Genomic DNA, 12136 nt, shown 5'->3' with positions numbered 1-12136 from the left:
TTGGATAGAAGGCCGGGTGAACTGCCGAGGCCAGGCCAGGGGTGTGGTGCCAGCCATCACAAACAGGAACTGGCCCCTGCCTCGAGGGACAGGACGGCTTGGAAGCGCAGCTGATGGGAGCCAATGCTGGAGCAGGGCAGGAAGAGAATCAATGACTCCTGCCTTGGTGGGTTTGTGGGGAAAGGGAAGAGGTAATGGGGGGATACAGAAAGATACAGGTTATTCACACGCCGCTGGGGCCGCCAGCCCCTGGGCCCGCCAGCCCCTGGGCCGGCTGGCTGGAGATAGGAGAGAAGGAAATGAGGGGCCAAGGGCGCATAGCTCAGAGATGCCAGGAGAGCGCCGAGGGGTGGGGTGGGGTGGCCGCAGCTCACCAGCTGGAGCCAGCGTCTCCCCTGCTGGGGCAGGCCCTACACGCTGCACTGCGGCCAGCACCCAGAGGGGTAGGGGCTAAGGGCGGCAGCGCTGGCAGGAAGGTCACGGGGGCGGTTTGCAAAGGTGCATTTCAGGAGGGCTCTGGCCAGGGTGCTGGGGGGCTTGGAGTGGTTCCATCAGACATGGGGGGCATAGTCTGGTTCAGAGTAGCAGCTGTGTTAGTCTGTATTCGCAAAAAGAACAGGAGGACTTGTGGCACTTTAGAGACTAACACATTTATTTGAGCATAAGCTTTCGTAAGCTACAGCTCAGTTCATCGGATGCATTCAGTGGAAAAATGAGATTTATAGACATAGAGAACATGAAACAATGGGTGTTACCATACAGACTGTAAGGAGAGTGATCAGGTAAGCTGAGCTATTGCTAGCAGGAGAGCGGGTGGGGGGGACCTTTCGTAGTGATAATCAAGGTGGGCCATTTCCAGTGTTAAGGGGCTTATTTCTTCACCAGCTTACTTCCCTGGTCCTTCTCACATGAACAGAGAGCAACAAGACCCAAAGTCCTAAGGTGCAAACAATTCGATGTTTATTGGGGTGAACTTCCAGCAAGCATGATTCCAGTTTCCTTCCTTAGTGTCCCCCTTCCCAGCTCTGACACCACAGAGCCTTACCTGTGTCCCTGTTCCCATTCTGCCCCTCCTTAGCAAAACATGATTCCAATTCCCCACCCCCCGATTGACTGCAGACTATATAGTAAAACTTGAGTTCTGCTTAGCTATACCTTAAGCTATCATTCTCCTGAAATTTAACTAACCAATCCTAACATATTGTAACATGATTAGCTAACCCATTATATCCCACCACCTTAATTAGTTTACACCCAGCAAAATTAATTATACAGCAGACAGAAACAATCACAGAACCAGACAGAGATTATACAAACAATAGCAAAGTGGGAACTATAATGACAAAATAATACAGAAGTGAGGATTTCACATCCCAGCTATTGATAAGTGAGTTCTTGCCAGACAGGATGCTATCAAACTAAGTTTCCTTTTACATCTTCTAGGCACTTCCCTTTCTCTGGAGGCGATAGGAACTATCAGGACAGGATTGTATCCTAACAGCCCCATAGCACCTTCTGTCAATGTGACTAGGTTGGAATGTGAGGAGGTGACCGGTCGCTTCCCAGCTTATGGCTGCCTCTGCTGCTTAGCCAAAGGCCTTAGCCTAAGCACAGGGCCTCCGACTGTCACAGGGAGAGAAGGCCCTTATGCCGGCAGACAGTGATTTTGATTCTTTCTTTTATACCTCTAGAACTAGCCAAGTGATAAGAATACACCTAAGTTCTTAGAGTATAGGCTTAACATCCAGCAGTTGATAAGAACGTGTGAGGAACAGTGGGGGGGGGGGAGGGGGAATAGTTTTACTTTGTGTAATGATCCACCTGCTGAAGTGAAGAAACAGACTGATAGAGCCAGAACAGTTCCCAGAAGTCACCTACTACAGGACAGACCCAACAAAGAAAATAACAGAACGCCACTAGCCGTCACCTTCAGCCCCCAACTAAAACCCCTCCAACGCATTATTAAGGATCTACAACCTATCCTGAAGGACGACCCATCACTCTCACAGATCTTGGGAGACAGGCCAGTCCTTGCCTACAGACAGCCCCCCAACCTGAAGCAAATACTCACCAGCAACCACATACCACACAACAGAACCACTAACCCAGGAACCTATCCTTGCAACAAAGCCCGTTGCCAACTGTGCCCACAGATCTATTCAGGGGACACCATCACAGGGCCTAATCACATCAGCCACACGATCAGAGGCTCGTTCACCTGCACATCCACCAATGTGATCTATGCCATCATGGGCCAGCAATGCCCCTCTGCCATGTACATTGGTCAAACTGGACAGTCTCTACGTAAAAGAATCAATGGACACAAATCAGATGTCAAGAATTGTAACATTCAGAAACCAGTCGGAGAACACTTCAGTCTCTCTGGTCACGCGATTACAGACCTGAAAGCGGCAATTCTTCAACAACAGACTCCAGCCAGAGGCTGCTGAACTGGAATTAATGTTCGAGCTGGGCCCATTAGCTCAGGCTGGCCTAGAGACTGGGAGTGCAGGGTCATTTCCCCAGGTTTACCCCCCCCGCCCCTCGGACGTTCCTGTCAAGGGCTGGAAATGGCCCCCCCGGCCCCCCGATCGCTGGGGCTGCCGCGGGGGGGGGGCGGCCCCCGCTGCCCCCGGTCCCGGGCACAGAGGCCCCCGCGCTGCCCTCGCCCCCGGGCGCACCCGAGGCGGGGGCTCTACGGCGCCACCAGCCTCCGGCTCCCCGGGCTCCGCGCCCCGCAGCCACCGCGGCCGGGCCGCACCTGAGCGAGACCCGCCTCCAGCCGATCCCGCACCCCCTCCCGCGCGGACAAGCGGGGCCACCCGAGACTGGAGGCGGGTCCGGGTCCGGGTCCGGGTCCGGGTCCTCCGGCGCTGCGGGGCTCGAACCCGCGAACCCTCCCTCCCCTCGCCGCCGAACCGTAAACCCGCGCACCCCGGAGCCCCGCCCCTTTGCGGCTCGCTCCTCCCCTTCGTGCAGCCAGCCCGTGGGCGGGCGCGTTGCGCTAAGGGGAGGGGCCGCCCAATGGGCGGGCGCGTTGCTCTGACGTGAGGAGGGGACCGGCCAATGGGCGGGCGCGTTGCTCCGCGGGGCGGGGCCGACCAATGGGCGGGCGCGTTGTTGTTGTCGGGCCGGCCGTTGTTTGGGTCCCGAGCGGGGCCGGGCTCCGGGGAGCAGAGAGGGGCGGACAGCGGGGCCCGGCAGGTGGAGGTGAGAGACTCCGCCGGTGGCTCCTCTGCCGGGGCCTGGTGGCGCGCGCGATCCCAACTGCCCCTCCCCCCCCGCGCCCCTCCCCCCCGCGCGCGCTCGGCGCCCCTGCCCCGCGCCCCCTCCCCCCCCCCCGCGCGCGCCCGGCGCCCCTGCCCCGCGCCCCCTCCCCCCCCCCCCCCCCCCCCGCGCGCGCCCGGCGCCCCTGCCCCGCGCCCCTGCCCCTCCCCCCCGCGCGCGCTCGGCGCCCCTGCCCCGCGCCCCCGCCCGGCGCCCCTGCCCCTCCCCCCCGCGCGCGCTCGGCGCCCCTGCCCCGCGCCCCCTCCCCCCCGCGCGCGCTCGGCGCCTCCCCCCCCCCCCCCCCCCCGGCATGTCCGTGACAACGGGACTCGCGCTCTGGGCTCCTCCCAGCCGCTGCCCCCCCCCCCCCCCCGCCAGACTCCGGTCCCCGCGGCTCCGGCTCCGGGGCTGCGCGCGTGGGACAGGCCGCGGGACCCCGGCGCCAGGCCCGCTCCCTGCTGCGTCCGGGCCCGGAGCAGGGCCACGGAGCCCCCGGGCCCAGGGGTCTCGGGATCAGTCCCGCCCCGGAGGGGGGGCTCCGCGCTGCGCCCCGGGCTGCAGCCTGCAGCGCGCCCCGCCGTGTCCTTCGCCTGGCGGCGCTGCTGAGCCGGGCCCCGCGGGAGCGGCGCCGTGTCGGGAGCGGGCCTGGCTGCAGCCGGAGCTGGGCTGGGCTTGAAGTCAGCCTGGCGTCCTAGGGAAATCTGTACAGCGCCGATCTCCAGCTCTCCCCAGGTGCGAGGGGTTGGCCTGAACGTCGTCTGGCAAACAGGGATGGGGTGTCTTCCCTGGGCGGGCTGGAGGGACGCTCCGGTGGACCGGTACACCTTCCGCCTGCTGTTCCGCACCGCAGGGAGAGGTCTGTGGCCCCTGCTTTCAGCAGGTATCCCCTTCCCAAAGAGCCAGTGTGAAGAGCGCTCCCTTTTTCATCAGTATCGGGTTGCTGCCGTTTGATCTAGGTTATTAGGTGAGATCGAACACCATAATATCTAAGTGCCTTTGAATCGTGTTGTGTTTCGCCCCGTAGGTTGGCCAGCTTGAACAATGAATCGTACTTAGAAGCGTAAAAAGCAGGAGGGAGGAGGATCCACTAGCAAAACATCTGTATTTGGAAGCGTGTTTCATCCAGCAGGTAACGAATGGGATACCTTGAGCTGACCTCTAACTGGCCTGGCCCATTTGCTGCAGCACAGCTGATTGGTTCATAGGGAGGTAAACCATGTAGCTTCAACTTTGATTTCATCCTGAAGTTTTTGAGCTTAGTGCTGTTTCTTGCAAATGTGTGAATGATCTGCTCATTTGTGGAAATATGATGGCCAGAAACCTTCTTAAATTCTTACTGTCCTCCCCTGTCCCACCTCTGTGCACACTAAAAAAGGGCATTTTTATATACGATGTCTTCAGCGTATAAAGCCTTTAGACTAAATCCATTCCTGGTGATTTCAGGGGTGGATTGATTTCTTGTGTTCATTTCACAAGTCTGTCAATGGTTTCCTCTCAGATTGCTGTCAGGAGAAAAGAGAGGACCTCTCTATCTTTGAGGGTGTCCCTCTCTGTAGGAGCTGTAATTAAGCTCTTTGTCTTTCCTAGGCTTGGCAACCCTGTTAACTGTTTCCTTTCTTTCTACCTTCTCTTCACACCCTCTCAACGGGTGTTATTGTTATTCTTTGGTTAAGATTTTCAAAAGTGGGTGCCTAAAGTTCAGCTCCTAAATCCATATTTAAGCACCTAAATAAGTGGACTGAGATTCCAAAGCAGTGAGTTCTCAGCAGCTCCTGCTGATATGTGTCAATTTAAGTTTGCTAAATGCTGTGGGACCCTTCAGGATAAAAGGTGCTGTGGAAGCATACCGACTGCTTTTACAGTGCTGAATAGTGGGCTGCATATGTATAGGACAAATAGAAAAACAGTCCTTGCCCCAGACAGCCTCCAGTCTCACGTCAGGCCCCATGTGGAGCCTGAGCTGAACAAACTGGAGGCAAGGGAAGGTGTGTGGGTGGCCACATATTCTGGCAAGAAGTGGTGTGCTACGCAATTTGTGTAGGAGTATAACTTGATAGCTCAATTCATGTTTTTGTAGCAAATCCTTATGGGTCTCCGTGAGGGCATAGAATGAGGCCCTGGAACCCGGAAGGTACGATACAATGATCACAAGTTAGCGGTGGCGAGGGAGGAGCTTCTAATTGTTGGGTTGTTTTCTGCGCTCCTCAGCTCAGGGACAGCCCCGCAGCAGCCTTGGTGCAGACAAGAGGATGAAATCGCACTCTCAGGGGAGGGCTAAACATGGAGATACGCTGCGGCGGCCTCTTGTTCAGTTCCAAGTTTGACTCAGGGAACCTGGCTCATGTGGAGAAGGTGGAACACCAGGAAGGAGAAGGGGACGTAGCTGGGAACAGCAGCAGCAGCAGCAGCACGGTGTCGGCTGTGTTTGGCAGCTCCCTGCCCACGGCTGACTATGAATTCAATGTGTGGACCAAACCCGACTGTGCTGAAACGGAGTATGAAAACGGGAACAGGTAAAGGGGCTTGGGAGGATGGTGGAGCATCTCCTGATGAGCCTTCCTTTCATTGTCCCTGTGCCAGGAGACAAGGCCAACATGAGCTAACAGCTGGAGCCATGCCAATCCTGGCAGGTTTTTAGCATGTGGCTCTGTTCCTTGGCCATTCCTTGCCTTCTACCCATGTGCGGTGCTGGTGACAGCATGAACCTTTCTACTGCAAAGTGCATAAAGAGCACGGAGAAACCAAAGAGAGCTCCTGCTCTGGCACTCTGAGAATCCCTCTGGGGCCTCACTGCCTCTTGCATCCAGGTTAATAGTAAAGCTTCTCGCAGGAGGATGCTTAGCTGGCAATTCTGGGGATGATACCCATGGCAGGCTAGTATTCAGGTTCTCCTGTAGCACAGTCGGCTTCTGCAGGGCTAATGGGGAAAGAATCTGTCCCTCAAGTCCCTAGAGACCCATGTGGTTGAGCTGCTATGGGTAGCTTTGTAGAAAAGGGAGACACTTTTACATGCCCACTTCTCTGATTATGCTGCACTCTTATTCCAGGAGGCCTGAGATTGCTGAGGTGACTTAATGCTGGAGACCCATTCGGGTTCTGACCTTACTGCCAGTGCTCGTGCCCCAGGACCAGAGTTGTTGTGGGGTGGCAGACAGAGTCTGTCTGTGGGACAGAATGTCAGCTCGATTACTCAGCTGACAGACTGACCTGGTCCCTCTGTGTGTCCTTTTCAGATCCTGGTTTTATTTCAGTGTGAAGGGAGGAGCTCCAGGCAAGCTGATCAAAATCAACATTGTGAACATGAACAAGCAGAGCAAACTCTATTCCCAAGGCATGTCTCCTTTCGTTAGGACCCTGCCTATCAGGCCCCGCTGGGAGCGGATCCGGGAGCGGCCCACCTTCGAGGTATCCGTGCAGTGAGCGCGTCGGGGGATGATGCTGCTTGGAGTTGACGGTGGATTGGTGCGTTGGGGTCAGGTCCTGTCTGCAGCTTTGTGACTCTTTCGCATTCTCTTTGGCTCAGTGAGCAGCATGTAAGAGAGGGTGTAACTTCATAAAGGTAAATGTGAACTCCTGGGTGTCTGTAACAGTCTCACCATGGAGTCACAGACAGTCCCCGTGGGCACTCCAGTCTATCTTGCCACCCACCTAGGATGGATTTAGTGATAAATGATAACTTATACCAAAAATCACAAAATAGTCAGGTTGCTTACCCCAGATCAATTTGTATTTCAGATCTCACACCAAAGAAAACACTGGTAGCCAATCCTATAGTAAACTAACTAAGGATTTATTAACTAGGAAAAAAGTTATTTACAGACTAAAGCAGGCAACATAGATACACAAATGAGTTCATTCTGTGGTTCCACAAGGTGACAGAGATGTAGTAATCTGTCAGAACTGAAATGTCTTTTTAAGGCTAACCCAGGGCGACCCTGGGGATCTCTGCTTTTTGTTTCTTAGCTTCAGCCCTTGTAAGAGTTCAAATAGCAAAGAGATGAAAAATTTTCTTGTCAGCTATCTCGAGTTCCCTCTTTCAGAACTCAAGCTGATGGGATGCATGTAGACCCTCATGGTTGTAAGAAAGCCATTACATGAGTCTTTGTGTTGTGATGTTCCACAGTGGCCCATTTAGTCTTGATAGTTCTGGATGGTGTGGGGGTCACTTTTCCTGCCTAGGTTCACAAGTTCAGAGCAGGCATTTTTATACTTGTAAAGCAAAACTTACTTATTCCCTTATAGCAGAGGAGACAGGCTAATGCAGGCAGCAACTCACAAGCATTTCATAGGGACTAAACACATTCTTACACGTTCAGCACCCATCTTGAACAATATTAATGTACAGGTGAGCTGGTCTGGTTTCCAGCTATGAATTTGTCAGTGCTCAGCTGATGCCTACAGTCTTGGCAAGAGCTGGCACCTGGTTTACCAGTGTCACACCCAGGAAACTCCTTCTGCAACTGAAGATATTTTTTCTCTCAATTCTTCAGTTGTAACAATAGCTGGGAAACAGCCTTCTGAACTGAAATGCCATTAAGATAGTTCCATATTTAAGAAAAAAACATGAATTGAAAACTGCTAGATTGAGAGTCCCTGGAGGATTGGTGGAGATACAGCCTGGGTAGCAGCAGGACAGCAGTCACACTGACATACGCACTGCTTCATTAGCATGCCGTGCCCCTGCCGCGAAATGCCCCCCTTTGCAGGGAGTTTGGTCTTTTGGCTCATCCAGCGCTTGGCCTTTGGAGAGGCTTGTCTTTGTTATGTGTACAGTTGTTGCTGGAGATGGACTGAAAACCAGTAACCCTTGGATTGTGACTCTTGGTGACTGTTACTCTGGGCTTGGTTTGTTTTAGCAACCAACCAAGAGTTGAAAGGCTCTTAATTCCATTGCAGATTTCCTGAGGTGGCCTGTCCCATTTCTATGCCTTTCCTTCCACCCAAAAACCAACCCCAAATGCTTGGGCATTTAACCTTGTCAGAAAATATTTGATGGAAGGGGTGGGATGTTGCAGCTGAATTTAGACTGGAGCTGGATAATTAGAGGACATCAACATTTGCAGCTGAACAGGTTCAGATGGTGTCATGGGGTCTGAGTCTCGGTGCTCTGGAACGGCTCTGAATGCAGAATGTCTCCTCTCTAGGCACGTTCTCATTAGGGCAAACCTCCTTGGCTTTAGTGCCTCCTGGGTCTGACCTCGGAGCGTTCAGCCCCCTGTTCACACTGTGAGCTCCCTGCAGTGAGTCCACCTGGATGGGACACCTGGGGAAGCCTTACACACCCCCAAAGGGGCCCTGCACCCCAACTCTGCAGCCAGCAGTGACTCTCAGCCAGTGTGGAAAACAGAAGGTTTATTAGTTGTTGGGAACACAGCGTAGAACAGAACTTGTTAGCACAGAAATTAGAAACATTCATCAAAGTCCATCCTGGGAGGGCGCAACCCTGAACTCTGGTCTGTCCCCTCTTCAGTCCCCCGACTGCCGACTGACCAGCCTCTGTCATGCCCAGTTTGCCCATCCTCCGGCCTTTGTCTCTTTCCCGGGCAAACAGGGCACCTGGCCTCCAGTTCTCACTTTGTTCTCTAGCATCCCCAGCTGGCTCTTGCAGAGGATGGGCCCTGGCTATCAGTAGCCAGGATTCAGAGTGTTGGCCTTTATCTGTGCCCAGGCAGTCACACCTGCCCTCTAAGGGTCTCTGCAATGATCTCACACACTTGTCCCACCATCTAGATGTTTGAGTAACATATGGGGGAAACTGAGGCACATATGCAGTATTCAGACAAAACATTAAGAATACTCCCACTTTGTCACAGATGGGCTAACAGTATTTCAGACTTCGGGTCTCAGCAGATCACCAAGGGGACAGGAAGGAGTCCCCTGTACTTTCCTGGACAGTTTTGCACAAATGGCCTGGTGCGTTTTGGGGCTTTTCACTTTCCTTTGAAGTCTCAGGTCTTGGCCGTTGCTGTCGGGAGGCAGCAAAGTTAGATGGACCAAATGTCTGATCCGGTAAGGCAGAGCCTGTTTTCATAGGCGGTGGTGTCTGGGCTCCTCAGGGATTCAGAGCAGATGTAGACTGGAAGCTGCTTTGATTGTGGGTTTGACTGCAAAGCTGCAGCCACTGTTTAGTGGTGCTTATAGTACTAGTTATAATGGTAGAGCCGGGGGTAAAAGGGGCATGTTTTTAGGTACAGTGAGATGACTTGTAGGATGCCAGCCAGTAGCCATATACGCCATGCCGTGTGCCCCCAGGGGGATGACTGTGCAGACTCGTGGTTCTCTGCTCCTGGGAGCTATGCTAGCCGCTCAGCATCTGCTTTGTGTGTGTCTGTCCCAGATGATGGAGACCCAGTTTGTGCTGTCCTTTGTGCACCGCTTCCTGGAGTACCGTGGCGCCACCACCTACTTTGCCTTCTGTTACCCCTTCTCATACACGGAGTGCCAGGAGATGCTGGCACAGCTGGACAGCCGCTTTGAGGAGTGTAAATACATGTCACCCAGCAGGTGCGGACCCCCCTTGTTACCCCCTCTTTCTCTGCCTGTCTTCCCCCAGCCTTGATATTTTGTCTCTGTTCAAATGTACGGTGTCCCCCACCCCTTTTGCAGTGGTTCTTGCCTGGGTGGGGAGTTGGGGTAATTGTGCCAGCTGCCCTCTTGTTAGCTGCCGTGGGCTCATGTCTCTCCTCTCCAGCTCAGGAATGAGCAGCCACAAGCGTTTTCTCTGCACCGCTTGGTTCCCAAATGAGTGGTTCTTGGTGAGGGGGCAAGTGAGCAGAGGGTGCCCTTTTGGCTTTATTTTGGGTCTCCTCCTGGAACAGCATTCTCTATTATCCCAAGATCAGACCAGCTTCCATGCATTCCTGTGGGTGGGTCCTGAGTGGATCACTAATTTCCATAGCTCTCAGCCGTCTGGGACCCAAGTGTAGGGGACAGGCAGCGGGGGTTCTGTAGCATCCCCGGTTTCGCAGCCACAGTGTCGTTTCAGACTGAGGAGAAGAGGTGACGGATGCTGCCTTTTGAGAGGTGCTCTAGGAGACCTGGCTAGGCAAAGGCTTCATTCCTTTTTAGCTTCCTGGCTGCAGAACATCATCTCACACAGACCTTTTCCCTTCCCTCAGCAGCCCGATCACAGGGGAGGTCCGTACCTCCTGGGGCTGATCGTCAGCCCCAGGTATTCTGGCTGCATGGCGCTCGCACCAAAGACTCTCCCCTGTTTCTGGGAATTGCTTTGCTCCCTTTCTCAGAAGCTAGTTCTGATCTCTGCCGAGCTGTTCTGTGTTGCAGTCTCTCCCACCACCATTGCTTCCTGGCCCGGAGGCTCTTCCATACTCTGCTGTTACAATCCTAAATCGTTTTCCTTAGGCAAGCAGAAAGTAATTCTTTATCTCAAGGCAAATCAAAGGCATTCACTCTGTGTACTTGTGAATTTCATTCCTCTGCTGATGGCTTCCCAGGGAGGTTTCAGGGAATAGAAGAGATCAGCTGGCTATGAAAAGGCAGTTGATGTTGGCACATGAAGCCTGTGGTCTCTGAGCACAAAGAGCTGCAGTTCCATGACAGCCCCTGGCCTGCCTTAGGCCCTGGTTTGACAGAGTGTGCGGGAGCTGGAGCAGCAGGCGCAGAGAGCTCTCTTGTCGCTTTAGGAAGAGAGAGGAAACTGGACTATGAATCCAGCCACTTGCTCCGTGTTTACATACCCAGCCTGAGAGTTACGCTCACTGGGGCAAATTCATTCCATGCTGCTGAAGTCCATGGCGTTGCACTAGGGATGAATTTGGCCTCATAACACCAGCGTTCCCCGCTCTGCCAGGCCGGTGAGTGGGAAATCCCGGTGTGATACTTGGTTGTGCTTCCTTCTGTTTCTTTCTCCCTCCCTGGGGCTGTGGGGGGTCTCCTTGGGAATCTGGAGCTGCCTTTTCCTTTTGGCTGAGCAAGTTTTCTGTCTCCTGATCCCAGACCAGACTTCTCTGCTGTTTAGGAAGAGTGACTGTCCTCTTGAAAGCTCAGGTCTTGGGGTGGTGCCCATGGCAGGACACCTGACTAGAAGGGCCAACAGCAACCTGTCTGCTCCTATCGCACTGGAGGGAACCAGTTCCAGCCTGCCCTGGGTGCTTTCAGAGAATGGTGAGCATTCCCTGAAGAGCCAGTGGTGGGCAGGCTTGTCGAATTCAGACATTCTGCGTATTTTCCTTGGATTCCTGACTTCATCTGTGTGTTGGGAATCTCTTGAATGGACGTGCTGGGGGTTGGGGGGGAGAACTCTGCACTCTCGGAGCAGTGTTTGTTGACCCTCTCTGCCTGTGCTCCTGTCATATCTCCAGCCTCTGAAGCTGACATCCAGCCCTCCTGAGAGAGCCTGTCTGCAACTTTCAACACGTCTCCTCTTGCAGCGCGGCTTGCAAAGGGCCCTTTCAGGCAGTGTCAGCCAGCGCCCACAGGGCAGAATGCTCCTGTGTCCTATGCTGATCCTTTGGCCTGGATTCCTTGAAGAACCTTGGGCTGAATTTGAGCCCTCTGATTGGGCCCTTGCAATGAGGTGGACCCTTTTGCTGTAAAGGATTTGTTTTCTTTCATATGTGATCTGTTGTCCTTGGCAACATGTGATCTGTCAGGCTGTTCACGGCATTGTCACGGTGACTGCCTTCATTTCTTTCCTGTCCTCACCCCTCTTCTGTTTTGAAGCAAGTGGGCTGGGTATCAGATGCCTGATGCCCCCCCGCCTGAAGGATCCTGGGGACATTGACCACCACTCACATACATCCCCCCCCGTCTTCTTATACAATGGATAGTGGCAAACCAGTAGCAGGGGCAAAACACCACTTTGATGCTTAGGTACCAGCTCTCCCTCCACATCCCTTGTGTTCTATTG

At 54.1% G+C, this 12136-nt stretch overlaps 1 protein-coding gene and 1 long non-coding RNA gene across 16 annotated transcripts in view; one reads left to right on the top strand and one right to left on the bottom strand.

The window, feature by feature from the left end:
* Positions 1 to 736: 736 nt before the first annotated feature.
* On the bottom strand, positions 737 to 2935 carry LOC122465281. The gene is made up of 3 exons (XR_006290012.1): positions 2762 to 2935; positions 2219 to 2300; positions 737 to 937 (listed from the first exon to the last, which is right to left on the bottom strand). It is a non-coding gene; the product is annotated as an uncharacterized LOC122465281 (long non-coding RNA).
* A 146-nt stretch (positions 2936 to 3081) lies between these two features.
* The window catches only part of AGBL5 (AGBL carboxypeptidase 5), a 43990-nt gene continuing 34935 nt past the window's right edge, over positions 3082 to 12136 (top strand). For 10 of the 15 annotated variants that reach the window (XM_043541969.1, XM_043541966.1, XM_037893660.1 and 7 more), the window contains exons 1-5: positions 3082 to 3210; positions 4292 to 4396; positions 5476 to 5780; positions 6501 to 6672; positions 9605 to 9771. In XM_043541969.1, the coding sequence (XP_043397904.1) occupies positions 5548 to 5780; positions 6501 to 6672; positions 9605 to 9771 (572 nt within the window). In that variant the 5' untranslated portion in view covers positions 3082 to 3210; positions 4292 to 4396; positions 5476 to 5547. The remainder of the gene's footprint in view (positions 3211 to 4291; positions 4397 to 5475; positions 5781 to 6500; positions 6673 to 9604; positions 9772 to 12136) is intronic. The other 5 variants (XM_043541965.1, XM_043541964.1, XM_043541963.1 and 2 more) reach the window with 2 other exon arrangements.

Source organism: Chelonia mydas, chromosome 3, assembly GCF_015237465.2.
Source record: "Chelonia mydas isolate rCheMyd1 chromosome 3, rCheMyd1.pri.v2, whole genome shotgun sequence".
Classification (NCBI taxonomy): domain Eukaryota; kingdom Metazoa; phylum Chordata; order Testudines; family Cheloniidae; genus Chelonia; species Chelonia mydas.
This window is presented reverse-complemented; position numbering and strand designations above follow the sequence as displayed.